This window comes from Lactuca saligna, chromosome 8 (assembly GCF_052625555.1).
Source record: "Lactuca saligna cultivar CGN05327 chromosome 8, ASM5262555v1, whole genome shotgun sequence".
Classification (NCBI taxonomy): domain Eukaryota; kingdom Viridiplantae; phylum Streptophyta; class Magnoliopsida; order Asterales; family Asteraceae; genus Lactuca; species Lactuca saligna.
The window spans coordinates 263,245,304-263,262,736 of NC_136424.1; the positions used below are offsets into that span (position 1 = coordinate 263,245,304).

Consider the following 17,433-nt stretch of genomic DNA (forward strand, 5'->3'; position numbering starts at 1 on the left):
TAATAGTAATGCTTTAGTAAAATGATCAAGAGGATCAAGCAGAGCCACACAAAGTTCAACCAAGAAAAAGATAATGATGCGATTACTTAATTCTGACTTGGAGCCATTTACATGAAAAGCATAAAAAATTAGCAGCTTGTTGTAAGAGAAGAATCATGTCTGGAGTGAAAGAGCAACACATTTCAAGTAGAAGTCACACCACTCATGGATTTTTTTAGATCCAAAGGAATTCAATTCCATATTAATCTAATCTAACTACCTGACCATGCATACATACCAAATCCAACAAAAACTTCAAAAATTGACACCTTTAAATAACATCCATATTACAAATATAAAATCCAAACAGTAGTATCAAAAAGCACAATAGTGGTATCAGAAAGCAAAATAACAATTGACTTCAGAGGGTCTATTTGGCTTTTCTTCATCTCTTGATCTTGGCAACTCTTACCATTACTGCAACATATATCTTGTCCATCATTTCCTCAGAAAAAATGAAAAGCTTCTGTCTCCAATGCTTCTTGAGCAACAGAAGTCCAATAACACCCCAAAACCCTGTTGCAAATCCACTCGTTATGTCCATGTAAAACAACCATACCTTGCTCTTCTCATCAGCTGTTTTGTGTTTCTTCTTTCTTGTGGTTGTTGTTGTTGGGTCTTCTCTTGGATTTGAGCACTTGTTAGGAAATGGAGGTCCACACAGATCTTTGTTCCCTTCATATATTGATGGATCAATCAAGGTCTGCAGTTGCCTTCCTGTTGGAATTCGTCCTGACAAGTTGTTATGTGACAAATTCAAACGGCTCAAAAAGGTTAGAGCTGCCATGCTTGGAGGGATTCCTCCAGTCAGCTCGTTTCCGGATAAATCAAGAGATTCTAACTTCATCATGCTACCAATGTTGTTTGGAATAAGCCCACTGAGATGATTATTAGACAAATTGAGACCCACCAAATTGGAAAGTGCAGTTAACTCAACAGGTATTTCTCCAACAAGTTGATTGCTTGAAAGGTCCATGTTATAAACCATTCTCCAAGTTTTTGTATATTCAAGATCAACACCTTTCACGACCTGATCAACATACTCCTCATAGTCATCAACTTCCATCTCATAAGCCGGAGAGTCATCAATCACCCCAAAATTGCTATTAACCATGGCAATCAACTCTCTTAAACAACTAGGGATGGTTCCTTGTAAGTAGTTGTGTGCAACATCCAAAATGTGAAGATTTACAGCTTTGCACAAAGACTCTGGAATATTTCCAGTGAAGTTATTTCTATGTAACCTCAAAACTATCAAATATGTAAGCTGTTCTCCGATCCATTCCGGTACATTTCCAGACAATTTATTATCCCCCACGTCTAGGATACCTAAATATTGTAAATTCCCTAATGCTCGAGGAGGTTCACCAACAAAGTTGTTGTCATTCAGTTTTAATGTTTGTAACGAATTAAGACCTACAAAACTTGGAATGTCACCAGACAACTGATTTGAGCCAAGTATCATGGTAAGCAACATATGCAGATTCTCAAGACACTTTGGAACTTTACCGGTTAACCTATTTCTGGAAAGATCAAGAAATTTCAAATTTGTCCTTCTGCATATTGACCTTGGAATCGATTCATTGAAAAAGTTGTTTTCGAGTAATAATAACGGTACATAACCATACCGACGATATGTTTCCCCATTAGGAAGGTTTGTCAAAGGCCCACTGAGTTTGTTGTGAGAGAGATCTAAGTAGCGAATGATGGGTATCTTCCGCAACCATCTGGGTAGAGGTCCCGAAATTGTAGCATTGGACAAGTCCAACGCATCAAGATTCCTTTGACTTCGAAGCCACTGCGGAAATTCAGTTCCAATAGCGCAAGAACTGAGTCTAAGATCTGCCAATTGGAATGGAGGTATCCAGTCACATGAAACATTAAACGTCAACTTGGGGTTAAAAGAAGCATCCAAGGCTTCCAACATTGAAAGGTTAGCAAAATGGGCTTCAGAAACTACTCCTTCTAAAGAATTGTTATATAAATTTAGAGAACGGAGTTTAGAAAGTTGCCCAAATGAAACTGGAATAGTCCCATTCAAGAAATTTGAACCCAACAAAATTGCTCGTAATGAAACAAGTCTTCCTAGAGATGCAGGGATGGGGCCCGTTAACTGATTGAAACTTAGATCCAAATATGATAAAGCTGCGAGGTTTCCAAAGGATTCTGGAATTGAACTGTTCAACTGATTAAAAGAAAGGTCAAGTATGGAAAGATTCCCAAGGAATGTAGGAATGGGACCACTTAGCTGGTTTTCAGATAGATCTAACACTTGTAAATATCTTAATCTTCCTACAGACTCAGGGATTGGGCCTATCAACCTGCTGCTTGATAGATCTATCCCTCTTAAATTAGCTAGTCTTCCAAGTGGTTCTGGAATTGTTCCATTTGGAGATAAACTTAAATCCAACCATTCCAAAGCATATTGGGAGCATTCTGATAAGTTTTTTGGTGAGTCAATCATTTCAATTTGAAAATCATTACCTGATGCATGCAATTGTTTTAGGTGACACTGTCTCCAGATTCCAAGATCCTCAATCTGCTTAAACTGGTTATGAGAAAGATCGAGATCTAGAAGGTTAGGCATAATAGGAACAAATGATTTCAGCATGTTTCGTGAGAGGTCAAGGACTCCTAAGGAACTCATGTTTGTGAAAACATATGGAAATGTTCCTTCAATTAAATTTTCGCTAAGAACCAGGTGTTGGATGTTAGAAAGTGTACTGGAATTGAGACGAAGGGAAGAAAGATGTTCTTTACCGAGTCCACAACGTGACAAATGCAGCTCTGATAAAGAAGGGATCAAGTTTAGCAGGTTTGCAAAGTTCCAGGACAAACTAAGATTAAATTCAGAAAGATCGAGGAATTTTAGGGATGACATGTTTTGGAAAAAGCCGGGGAGTGGACCTTGGAAAGAATTAAAGCCAAGATCAAGGTGTTTTATGTTGGGAAGTATTCTACTAGAATTAAGAAAAGGACCAACATTAGCATTGGAAAGTCCACAATCTGACAAACTTAACTCTTTCAACAAAGGAATCATGTAAAACACCATTCCCGTGTTTTGTGCTCTTCCAAGATCTACCGAACTCAAGACGAGATGCTCAAGTGAGGAAAGTCCAGAAGTCCAAGCCATATCATCAGCCATCAGCTTATAGTTTGAACTGAGATCAAGAACCTTTAAATTAGAAAGATTTCCAATGTGGGGAGGAATAATACCATCAAATCCAGCATGAGAGAGATTGAGGTAGGTCAGCTGTTTCAAGGATCCAATAAACTCAGGGATCCGACTTCCTTGAAAATCATTCCAACTCAAGTCCAAGTGTTTGAGATGCCTCAACTCTGCCAAAGAAGACTTCACCTCATTACCATACAAGTAGGCTTCATCTCTTCTAAGATAAAGGCTTTCCACATTTCCAGTGATAGTGTCACACTGGATTCTTGCCCACCTGCAACAGTCATTGCCAACCCATGATGACAACATTCCAAAAGGATCTTCAACACTGTATTTGAACTTGAGAAGAGCAAGTCTCTCTTTCTCAGAGCAAATAGTGAAACTGGTATTTCCATCACCAAAACAAGTAGAAGTATATGTGGCTCCTGCAAATAGAAAAGCACATACAGAACTGAGATGGAGCCTCAAACCCCTATGATTCCCCATTATAAACCCTAATTTGTAGTAGAGATTGGGAAAAAAAAGTAGAAAAATGGTTTGTTAATCAAGATGGTTGTTATGATGAAGAAAGTAGTTGATTTATAAAGTCATAAATGAACAGCAACTTATGGCTATGGTTTGCTTTGAAGTCAACGATAAACTTTCTAATTTCTTTTATATTTTTTTAATTGATTTTAAATAACAAAAAAAGGGATGGACCCCAACTAGAAAGGGTATAAACATCATTTCACATCGACCAAGGACCATAACTGCAACAACCACATTTCAGGTTATAATAGCTACAAATGAAACTTCTGGACTAAAACTACGTATTTTTGTAAACCACAGGACCAATTAACTAATTTATTTCTTCACTCTTTGTTTTATTTTATTATTTTATTAAACTCTCGTATATACAGTGTTTCTTAAATTACAAGGTTCAAGCAAAGCATCTTAACCACTTAAATTACGGAGAATTTCTGACTCGTAAAAAGGTTTGGAGGATATCACAAAAAAGCCTTGTTGGCCGACTTGAAAAGCATGTAATTTGGGATAAATGCAAAGAGCAAGGCATAACTATATAAAGAAAAACAAAAGGTGAAATGCAGAAATGGTCCATGTCGCCGACTTGGAAAGCATGTAATCATGAAACAATATATAGAAAAACTTGAATAGAAAGGGGTGGGGTCAAGAAAAAAACGAAAAGTAAAAATACAGGGCAAGAATTATTGTGATTGTGGCTCCATTTTTCCAAGTGCATAACGTGTTGTTTGGTTTGAAACATTAAATAGAAAGCAACCTTGGAAGACTTGGAAATCAATGGAAGATTAATTAATATTCACAAACTTATATTCTAGAAGCTAGGACCAAGTCCTTCATATTTGGGAGCTAGCTTTTAATAATATTCCCACCTCCTACAATAGACAAATTAAATTGTTTGATCCATCTTATATAAAATATACCAGACTTAGAAAAGATTTTAAGCAAAAAGGAATGGTCTAAGGCATTCCAATAAACATTTATGATATTTTCAAAAACGTATTTGGGTCAGGTATTGATTTCAGGCTCTAAACCAAATTTACAATTATAAAATTTAAATAGAACTATTGCTGCGCATTGCATGCTAGGAATCATGTCTTTAAGGTTGTTATACATCTTAGTTGCAATACACGCAATCTTTAATGTGTATAAGCTGCAACATTTGTGTTGACAATTACCGAAAGTTGTTTTGCATGAAAATATAAATGTACTTTTCTGTCAAAAATCACTTGATATCTCATGAAACCTTTTAGACTTATACTCACAGATATAACGGTATTTGAAAATCGATGGGCACTTTATATCGACTACCTTGTATTCTTTTGGTCATGGGCTACCTTTTTTTCTATTGATCGACACATGTAGTTTTTGGTCAAGTCTAATCTCATGGAAGAATTAAGTGTACACGTAGGACAACAGGTCGCTAAAAAAATATGAATAAAACAAATTTGACAAATTAATCTTCATGCGGATCATCTAGATTACTTTTTCATGAAACTATATTATATTGTATGTTTTAGAGGTGACAATTCCAACCCACGTATGAGACTATGAGTTGATTTGAGTCATTTTTTTTTTTTTTGAAAGGGAACTTCCCTAACGAGGGTTTCCGGGCCAGCTTTCGTGCACCGACTAATCCCCCGCTGCAAACATAAAGCTTTGCCTCATGCCCTGGAGTCACTGCAGGCGAACCTCCATGGCCACAAGGGATGAGTGGTGCCAGGATTTGAGTCATTCTTAATTTATATATAATGCGTTTAGTATGTCAACTAGGTTGAAAATTGTGAAAATTTTATTTAGATGCATTAAACCTTGTAAGCCATTTTATCAAAAAATTAATATTTTATTTTTGTAATAAGTTCCCTTAGAATAAGATAATATAAAGTTCTTATAAAACCCACTATGGGACCAATATGAAAAATAAAATTAAATATAGAAATAAAATTATCACAGTTAATAATATGCTCTATTGTGATGCTCACTGAATTACTTTGTTTGATCAATGTTACTACATTCGTCTAAGAGCATAACGTGTCGTTTGGTTTGAAGAAAGGGTGATCAAATTCAAGACATCAATGCATTTATTAAAAGTATAAATAGAAAGTGACCTTGGAAGACTTGGAAATCAAAATAAATGATTTATGGTCAAGTCTATTCCTGATTGCATAAAAAATCGTACTTCACCACACATCTTAAAAAATATGAATTGAATAAAACACAATATTCGATAAACAAGCATTTATATTCTTGAGATATCAAAGATAATATATATAAATTCTGATGTAGATCATTTCTGTAACTTTAAATTCAAAATTTCATTATATTTAGTTTTAGAAATGTAGACTGCCAAAAGGTTCAAATACATTATTGTCGTGTTAGACGTGACAATTTTGACCCATGTACATGGAAATGGGTTAGATTTTTTTCTCAAAAGATCTAAAGCATTGGCTAAAAGTGAAGGGTCAGGTGGGGCAAGCGACTCAAACGCATCAATACTTTCCCTAGGTGTAATCCAATGCTTACAAAAGATCATTCAAGCTCACTGTTAGGTAACAATATATGCAGTCAATCTTGTCTAGGGTAAGTTCCCTTTCAATGATTGCCTATCTAATTTCATAACGTAATAATTGATTAGAAGAAAGTGGAGGATTTGGAAGTAAATGTCTATATTCCTTTAGTCCCAACAGAACAAGTAAATATCTTAGCCTCAACTTTTCATTCAAAGATTTTAACGTGAACTTTTCATTCAAAGATTTTAAAGTCAACACAAAACTATAAACTTGATTTTGACGTTTAAAGGTTAACAAAACAAAAGTAAGTTGTTATTTGTTTTTTGTCAGCAAATCTACTTAGCCTTTTCTGTCTGCGTGTCTGTGCGGCGAAAACATTAGGTTTCGCAGATTTTTTTTTTTTTTTTTTTTTTTTTTTTTTTTTTTTTTTTTTTTTTCTAAACTGCACATCTAAAAAGCTATGCACGTCCTCTTCATGGCGCATACCACATTCTTCAAACATCGTTACACATCTTCTAGCTAAAAAAACATATAAATCTTTCTTTTTTACTTAGATTTATTCTAATTTTATCTATAATAAACACTTTGCAAAAAAAAAAAAAAATTGCAATACTTAAAGAGACGACACAATCATGACATTTGTGACAAATTTATAAATAAAAATTTAAATACAATAATTGTCGTTGGAGTTATTTATATAGATACGAAAAAATTCTTAAAGTGTCTTATATTTTTTGTATCAAACTTTATGAAACATTATTTAATGCAGTATTATTCATTTCCTAAGAAAAATTTTATGACCATTTCTTAATTGATTTAATTAAAAATGTAAAATGAAAATTTTCATTTGAAAACCAAAGTTTATTTCAATCGATTTTATGTGTTAAATTATTTTATCCCTAATTACAATGTTTAGGTATAATTTTCCGATCAAAGTTCGTTGGTTTTTAACAAATATATACGTTAATTCGTATTATTTTATTTTCACTTTTTATACAATAATAAATAAAAGTTGATCTATGCTTGTTAATTATCTATAATAAAGTCATAAAACTATTAAACAACTTTTTTTAAAGTTTTTTTTTAAATCAATATAATTAAATTATAGTTTATTCTAGCAATCTGTTGATGTTAAAAAACAGTTTTATTCTTTCAGATTGCAGATGTTTGATCCATCTCTTTTACTACAAAGGTCTGCAGTCTGCAAACATTTTATCTCATAAAAAAAAAAACAAACAACACCTAACTAGAGGAACAAAAAAAGAACTTTTTTTTTATTTGACTTTTAAGTAGGTTGATCTTTCCGGCCCAAATCATAAGATTTAGAACTCCTCAAGAGCTTTCTATGTAAGTAGAATACTGGACTGAAGAAGGAATTTTAGATGAAATATTCTAGAAGGAGGAAACTTTTTGTAGGGATATATATTTAAATGGAATCCTTGTGCATGAAGAAACTTATAAAGAAAATATGCAAATATGATTTTATATAGAAAAAGGGAAAAAGGCACATTCATTGAGCACACAAGCGCTTATTTGTATATGTACCACTACCACATTTCATTGCCATTGGAGCATTAAAGTATCTCTCTAATGATACACAGTTGTTCTCAAAGTACCACATCTATAAGAAGCAAACATTTAATTTAGGGGTACTAACCTTTACAAGATGCTTCCAGTTCGTCAAGTCTCCTGAAACACAAAAGCAACCTGCATACATGCTTCCAATACACCAAACTCAACAAGTTGCCAATAATTACAAAAAGCATTGCATCCAATTTGGAAGAGGAAATTTTCACTTTCTTTATAAACAAGCCTTTTATTTACTATCAAATACCATGTCCAATTTACTAGATATATGGTCTCTACTTTCATGAACATGTTCAAATCAAAATGGAAGAAGAAATGCAAAACCAAACCATCACTCCAATGGTTAACTCGAAGCACATGTGCAGCTATGCATATAGAAAGAAAGAATCATCGATGTAAAAGTTAATTGGAAGCAAAAATATGGTACTAATATCTAACTTAGGAGATGTTCTTGTTTTTCTTATCAAGTCTTGTATGGGTAAAGTCGTTGAATAGATAATGGTGTCTATCTGGATAAAGTTTTATATACGTAAAGTATGTTTCTTTTCTAAATCAAATAAATCATCCGAATGATACTGAATGACCATTTCACCCTTACACTCTAACATACAATTTTCACAATAGTCATCAATTTTAACATGAGAGGAGTTAGAGGGAGAAAAAAGTGAAAACATGAAAATTATTGTTGCCTTAAGACATTATGCAACGTTTTTTTGCTTAACCCATTAAGTTATTCTATTTAAATTAAGTCAAAAAGATATAGTCATATATGAATGATTGATTAAGTGCTAAACCCCTTAAGCTCATTAAGTTGCAAAAAACAGTTCCTTAGATAAGACTCAATACCTACTAAAAAAGGTATAGAGAACTCTAACCTCATCTTATGATCTCATAAAGAGATAAACTACTAACATATAAGCGTAGCTTAACATAAGGCTCTGGTAGAAAAAAAATAGGAATAATATTTTACTTCATAATTCCCCTGAAGGTGGTACCTTTACCTCATGAGAACTTAATTATTATTATTTTGGTAGAAAGCTACAAATCATCATCTAAATGTTTATATATATATATATATATATATATATATATATATATATATATATATATATATATATATTATGTTTTAATTACGTCTTCTCGCAAAAAGCTTGATCAAAAGTTAAGGAAACATACTTTTATGGGAAACTCTACGTCTTTAAAAGCATACAATTGAAATGGCATGTCCAGCAGTTTGATGTTGAATCAACCTTTTTAAATGGTTAGCAAGAAGAAGATGCATATATCCGGATGAGTGTAAAGAGAATTCTTCGCTGTGTTATTAGAATTGTTGACTTTAAAATTTGGTTGACAAATGAATAAGATTTTAGGTCATTTGGTTTCATCTACAGTAATGGGGGTTGTTGTTTGGATGATCAAAAGAGTACTTTGGATTACTATTATGTTTTTTAGTGGTTGGTTTATGTCAACTTTGTTGTCTACATTTCCAAGATGGTAGGTAAACAGTAATTAATAGGCAAAATCATGTGGGTTTTAGACATTATGGGATAATAAGTATTATGAAAAGACTATGTGGGCATAGGGCAACTCATTATTCTATCAAAGATGAAGACATGAATATCATCATTTTGATTTGAAGAAATTTGACAAATACATTGATCAAGTATGTTCAACTAAATGGAAAAGAATAGAGTTATAGAAGTTTCTAGAGTATTGTGTATACCTAACGTTAATCCTTCACAACTCCAATGACTAACCCACATTGTGCGTTTGATGATTTTAAGTGGTAAAGAGACATTTCATGTACTTGTATTCTTGCAACAACAATCAACAAATACTACGTGGTCGATGTACACTGATTAGTTGATCAAGTACAATACAACCGCCTATGTAAGTACCAAAGTGTCTCCTGATCCTAATTTGTGTGTTTTGTAGCATGTGTTTTAGAAATTTGTAATAAACTAATCGAGAAAGTTCATGAAACCAATAACAACTAGGTCACACAGAAAAAAATAATACTTACCAAGTGAACAACGATGACTCAAAAATCGAGAAGAAGATAGATATATCAGCAATGAAGGCTTCGCCTTTTACATGTGATCAACTCGCATGTGGTGAAGATGGGTAGGATTTAGGAACGCGAGTGATGAGGAAGGTTGAAATTGAAGATCGGCACCACCGCTACATAGGTTTTTCTATTTTAACCCTTTTTTGTGTTTGGAATTCTATTTTAAAATATTTATTAACTTTTTTAATCAGTAGCTTAAAAAAGTTTAACATACGAAAAAGACTTTTAAAATAACTTATAATCAATCCTTCAAAAAAAAATTCAATAAGTTAGGATTTTCAAATTTTCAAAACTTCTTATAACTTTTGAGATTGTAAAAGACAAAATTTCCTAAAAGCATTTATAAACTAAAACAAACACTTTTAAAACTTAATTTATTGACTTATCCTACCATAGAAATTAATCTAAACACTTTTTTTTTTAAAAACAAAACTCACTTTATCACTATCATAAGTCAGTAAGTACATTTGCCTAAAAATCTCAAACACCCTCATAGATCTACAAACTCTTTCAGGTTGTGTTTTAAAAGGTCCTTATTATTTTTTTAGTCTACGGCTTAAAATTAGTTTTTTCTTGTGTTAAAAATGTAATTTTAGGATAAATGTAGGCTTGTGGTCTAATATCGTTCCACCATCATCCCATCGGGCTTGTAGGCTCTCGTTGTCATCCCATCGAACTTGTAGGCTTTTGCCATCATCCTATCACACATTTAGTCTCATAGCCCAATACCTAAAGGGAATCAGATTTATTCAGTGACAGCTAGCTAATCCAACTCTTGACGGCTAATTTGATTTCTACACATCCATGTTAATAGTTATCTTGTTTTCAAATAGTTTGTTTCCAGTTTCCTATTTTTTTTAGATTTAGAACTCTTTCACGTCTTGTATATATACTCTACATGGGTTTGATTTTTAATTAATAAGAAAATAAAGATTTCATTCAACCCTATATCCATTTTTTTCATGGTATCATATCAAGACACCTCTCCTGCCAATCCATCATGACAAGAGAAACATCGAGCAATAGTTCTTCAAGTAAAAATCCATCGTCATACCTCAGATCACCCTTGTACATTCATCCTACCGATTATCTTCGACAAATTCATGTCAATGAAATCCTAAACGATGACACCTATGTCGATGGGGAAAGGGAGATGAAGAATTTTCTTTTAGCCAAGAATAATCGAGTTTCTCTAATGGAACTCTTGTCAAACCGACAGGGGATGGCTTGGAATTCAGGGCATGGGAACGATGTAATACCATAATACGGGATGGATGACGGCTACAATGGAGAAGGAGATATGAAACAATGTTAAATACGCTAATACATCCCAAGAAGTTTAGGAAGATCTTGAAAAACATTTTGGAAAGGAAAGTGTGCCTCGAGTTTATGAACTTAAACTAGCACTGACGATGATTAGACAAGATAATGCCTCCATATCAACTTACTTGACTATGTTGAGATCCATATGGGATGTGATCCGCACAATCTCACCGATTCCAAGGTACACTTGTGGAAAATGATCATGTGATTTGGGAAAAAGATTCGTTGAAACAAGGGAAAATGAGTGTGTCTATGAGTTCCTTATGGGACTTGATGAAGTCTTCGGAACCGTTAAAACTCAAATATTGAGCACTAAACCATTGCAAAGTTTTGGAACTACATACCACCTTGTAGCATAAGACAAACAGAAATGAAGCGTATTAGCTTCAAGAAACCATTGTTGATGCCACTACCTTCCATTATGTGACATCCCCAAATTCACAGCCCGAAAAGTCCGATTTCATTTATGGTTTTAAAATAAAATCAGAGTAATCTTTCAAAAGGTGTTGCAGAATTTGTCCCCAAAACAAAATATGATAAAAATTTATCAAAACATTTCTTAAAGAAACGTATTTTTCCTTTCATTACAAAACTCGGGATGTCCACATCGATATAGACCAAAAGCACAAACAATACAATATATGCCTTACAACAGTTATTTACATCTACTGGCCTATAATTCAAAATCTCTTGTCATTGTCTAACTATGCTCATGTTCCACTACCTGTAATATAGAAAATTGAGTGTGTCATGCTTGGGAGCTGGTGAGCATACAGGGTTTTCAACCCACAATAAATAAATTTATTAATTTTCACAAACCAACAATAAATTTACTAATTTCATCAATCAACAATAAATTTATTAATTTTATCAATCAAGAATAACCCTGATTACCTGTTCCCGTTATCCTCACTTTATGTCCCCTAAACATTTAATAAAAGGGACCTAGCTTAAGGATCATCATCGGGCTAACAACACTGCTTAAGGGATACTTCTGTAGTTTCTTAAGGTTCCACCCTAAGAATCCTCTATAATTCCCTCATTCATTCCAAAGGATTGTCATAAGAAATAGGCACAAAGTCCATCGTTACCAATATCATAGCTATCAACGTTCTCTACTAAGAACAGCTACTAATATTATCTATTAGGCATAGCTGCCAATATTATTATTTAGGCACAACTGCCAGAATTATGATATTCTCTATTAGGTACAACTGCACTTATTATCCTTCAGGCGCAGCTGCAAGGATTGTGTCGTTCTCAACCAGGCGCAGTTGCCAATATCATTTATTAGGCGCAACTGCCAATGTTATCTTTTAGGCGTGGCTACCAATATTATCATCTATTAGGCATAGCTGCCAATATTATCTATTAGGCGCAACTGCCAGGATTATGACGTTCTCTATTAGACTCAGCTTCCAATATTATCCTTTAGGCGCAGTTACCAGGATTATATTGTATCTATTAGGCACAACTGTCAATATTATCCTTTAGGCGCATCTACTAGGATATTTAGATTACAACTGGTGAATACTTAAATCAAAATACCTGGTGAACACTCCGTTTAAAAATACTTAATAAAACCGAGATGTTTTCTTAAAAATTGGGCTTCACAAGGGCAGAGTTTCGGCTCGAAAAACTCTTTTACTTGGAGACTTCGGGCTCTCCCGGGCTTTCTTACGATGCTAGGATGGTACCCTAGGCTTAGGGGGTTTTAGTGTGGCTTAAAAGAAAGTTGTAAGTGAAAAAAAGAAATATTTATAAAAAATTTCAAGGCAGCCTTGCATTGTATTTATAGGAGGCTGAAGCCTCATAGTACGCTGGGCGTAAGTTTTTGGTACACGCGACATACTACCTTATGCAGCTCTACGTTGGGCGTACGAAGCATGGCGTCTGCTCAATTACCGGGTCTCAGACGTGTCAACAGAGCGTGATACGTGTCTACATGCTAAGGAAGGGTCGACGTCGCTGACTCTGGATTGAGTACGTGCAAAGTACATTGAGCATAATCTCATACACTGGGCGTACTCCTTCGGACCAGCCTCGAAGTTTGTGCCCGGAACTTCAAAAATTCTTATATTTTGCATACGAGCTCCGTTTTTGGCATTCTTGATATCTACGTGTAGGTGACACTATGCTCTACAACTTTCCTTTAGATTCTGTTGGCTAATTTTGAATTTATTTTCAAAGTTATATTTTTAACAGGACGGGACAGGAAAAGTCCGTTAAAAAATTCATAACTTCTTCATCCGACGTCCGTTTTTGTCTATCTTTTTACCGTTAAACTACTATCGACGAGATCTTTGATTCTCGTTTAGGTTGTGTTAGCTAAAATTGCTCGATCTATAATTCGAATTCCGGGTTGCATATTGTCATACCGAATCATATAAAATTCATAACTTCTTCATACGAAGTCAGATTTGGACATTCTTTTTATGCACACTCTCGGTTTAACGTATACTACGACTTTCATTTAGATCGCTAAGGCTAAAATTACGTCACATAGCATTGTGCCGGTTTTGTCGCAAAACTTCGACAAGTCATAACTTCTTCGTTATAACTCAAATTTCGGTATTCTTTGTATCTTCGGAATCCTTGTTTCAACCACTATAACTTTCTTCATAGATATAAGCTATATCTAACATTTTACTTTCGATGCTTATTTTTATCCTTAATTTGTTATGTCATAATAATTAAGTATAAGGCACATAAATTCACATAATTCATTCTTATTACTTCAAAACACATTACAATAGTTGACCTAGACTATTACATCGTCTTTAATGCTTAGCCTAAATACACAGGCGTTAATATTCTCTCCCCTTATAAAGATTCCATCCCCGGAATCATACATCAACAAACAAATGTGGATAGCGACTCATCATGTCACTCACCGTTTCCCAGGTGAGACTTGGCCCATTCAGATTTTTCCATTGCACAAGAACTAAATCGACCATCTTGTGTCGCAACTTCTTAGTCTTACGATCAATAATTGCCTCAGGTTCTTCAATTAACCTCTTGGTTTCATCCAACCATAATTTAGAAATTGGAATTATGTCGGGAACTTCTCCCATGAACTTTCTCAAATAACACACGTGAAAAGTGTTATGAATAACATCTAGTTCTTCTAGTAGTTCTAGCTTGTAAGATTGGTTCCCATGAACTAGTGCTTGTGTCAATTTAGATGTACTACCTAACATATTTTAGACACACTCCTCACAATCATTACTTAGCATTCTAAGTTTAAGTCTACAAATTTCCTACAATTTCCTAGTTCGCTTAAACTAATGCTCTGATACCAACTGTGACATCCCCATTTTCACGGCCAGAAAAGTCCGATTTGTTTATGCTTTATTTTATAAAATTAGGGTAATCTTTTTAAGAAAACAGTTGCGGAATTTGTTCCCAAAACAAAATATGATAAAAATTATCAAAGCATTTCTTTAAAGAAATGTATTTTCATTATATAACAAAATGTCGGGATGTCATGTTCAATACAGACCAAAAGCATAAACAGAACAAAATAGACCTTATCGAATGAACACGTAATTCAAAAATACATAATCCGTACTCCCGGATCTAAAATTAACCTCCTGATCTGATCCATACATCCAGATCTAAAACAAGTTTATCTCTTTATTCTTTTATCTCATGGTCCAACCCATATTTTATCACCCACCAACAACCTCATCTACTCATGTTCTACCCAACATATTTTTAAATACAAAATACATATACAATTTAACTCATTAAAACTTATATAATTCATCCATTCCACAATCATCTCAAATAAACAACAATATATTATACATATAGCACGTATTTCATAGCAAATACTTAATATTTATGTGTTAGAAGAAAGTGACCACACACTCACTTGATTAGAAGATGATTGGACACCACTATGGCTTGTAGAAGTAGTATTCTTCGGTAGATCTGGAAGATCTTCACAAAAACCGGGCTCCTCACGGGCAGAGCTTCGGCTCGGGAATCACATTTCTCGGGATCTTCGGGGCTTCGATACTTGCTTCGGGTCTCAGGAGTGATACCGGGGCTTCGGGATATTTCTTGCACGAAAAACGATGCAAAAACGCGAGAAAAAGGGAAGAAATGAGCAAAGAAGTCGGTTGCCCTCGACACCCTTTTATATGGGGCTGGAACACGAATTACGCTGGGCGTAATTCTAATTTACGTTGGGCGTAATGGGGATAAGAACGCTGACTCTCCCCCCCCCCCCCCCCTCCCTCTTCCGGATAATATCGAATTTATATTTAAATTAGATATCGAAAATATTTAATAAACTTCAAAACTTCATATCTTTCTCATACGAACTCCGTTTTCGACGTTCTTTATATCTACGCGTAGGTGAGACTACGCTCTACAACTTTCGTTTAGACTCCGTCGGCTAATTTTGAATTTATTTTTATTATTTATTTTTAGTAGGCCGGGACAGAAAAACTCCGTTATAAATTCATAACTTCTTCATCCGACGTCCGTTTTCGCCTATCTTTTTATCGTTTCACTACAATTAATGAGATCTTTGATTCTCATTTAGATTGTTTCAGCTAAAAACTGCTCGATCTCAAATCGAGTATTCGGGCTGCATACCGCTAAGTCAAAGCTTAGAAAAATCATAACTTCCTTATATGAAGTCAGATTTGGACATTCTTTTTATGCACGCTCATGGTTTAACGAAATCTACGACTTTCGTTTAGATTGCTAAGGCTAAATATCACTCTAACGTAAATTCACTTTTTACTTCATTCTGCGTCGTGTCGGTTCTGTCGCGAAACTTCGACATGTCATAACTTCTTCGTTATAACTCGGATTTTGGCGTTCTTTATATGCACGGAAACCTTGTAACATATACTATAACTTAGTTAAGATTATTCATTCTAAATAATCTTTCATCAAAAATTCATTTTTTGACGCCTATCGTCTCTAAATTGACTAGCCGGGTCTACGGGCGTTACAATTATCCCCCCCCCCCCTTAGGATGATTACATCCCAGAATCATCAACGAAATAGGACTTGCATAATGATTCCACACGTTATTTATTAATCCTAGGTAATAACCGTAACTTCTATGTTTCCTCGAAAGAGTATTTAACTCTATGGCTTTCTTGATCGCAGACGATGCCCAATCTTGCATCTGCTTATCGTACAATGTTGTACTTTCAATCGTAACCTTCAGGTTACCAAATAAGTCCTTATTGTGGACTCCTTCTTCTCAGGATAATTACTTTCATTTATCTATTGTAACAAATCGATGGGTCGTGCTCTATTGACCTCTCATCGCACGATGCGACGCTTTGACTCGGTCTTTAATGAAGTTAAATTCTAGGATGGAATATACCTTTCTTCATATTCTAATGTGATATAATCACATTTCAGCATGTAGCGTTTCTACCTGCAAACTTCTTTTAACAACGAGCGCGACACTATCAATCGCATTAACTTCAACCTTCTAACTTAAGTCAGATGTTACATCTAACTTGGTCCTCTAGACCACGTAACATACTCCTCATAGTCGAACTCAAATTTAAATAGGACCACTAGGATCGGAACAAGAACCATCTTACTAGTCATTATCGAAACAATGGTAATGACATACCAGAATAAAATGGAATCAATCACCAGCTTCTTGGTAACCTTGTGACTTTCCATGATCCAAGTGCGAGTCCTGTGCTTCCGGTAGTATATGCATCTACTACCTTTCACACCTACTCACACTCGTCCCAAGTATTGTCCCGTAGTCGACCAAGTCACCATACAAGAAAATCACAAAACAATTTAACACTTACGAATGTGTCCAAATAATCATAAACAATTTCCCTAGACTCTACTAGGACTTCTTCATTGCTCAATCTTCAATCATCAACTCTACTTCAACTCGATTGGTGATGAAAATATCAGACGATAAAACAACTTCAAGAATTTCATCAATCGTTCCATCATCCTGCCAATCGAAGGTGTACCTCAGACGTACCGTACTCCTCTAAACGTAGTGTTATTTTATAAGACTTTCTAAAGGCAAGATACCACTCCTACTATATCTTCCGATAGGTGTCATTCACTATCAAAAGCCTTTTCATTTCTTCCATTTACTTAATTCCCTATGTGTCTTCACCGTGACCTTTCGTACACCCAAGCAGACGTTCGATGTACCAAGCGAGAATTTATGATAAGAAAGCTTTAATTACGATAAACGTATA

The 17,433-nt window shown here is 34.5% G+C and overlaps 1 protein-coding gene across 1 annotated transcript; it reads right to left on the reverse strand.

The window, feature by feature from the left end:
• Window positions 1–200: 200 nt before the first annotated feature.
• On the reverse strand, window positions 201–3,745 carry LOC145007985 (receptor-like protein EIX2). The gene has a single exon (XM_078966598.1). The coding sequence runs from the start codon at window positions 3,695–3,697 to the stop codon at window positions 425–427; it is 3,273 nt and encodes a 1,090-aa protein (XP_078822724.1). The 5' UTR covers window positions 3,698–3,745; the 3' UTR covers window positions 201–424.
• Window positions 3,746–17,433: the final 13,688 nt, after the last annotated feature.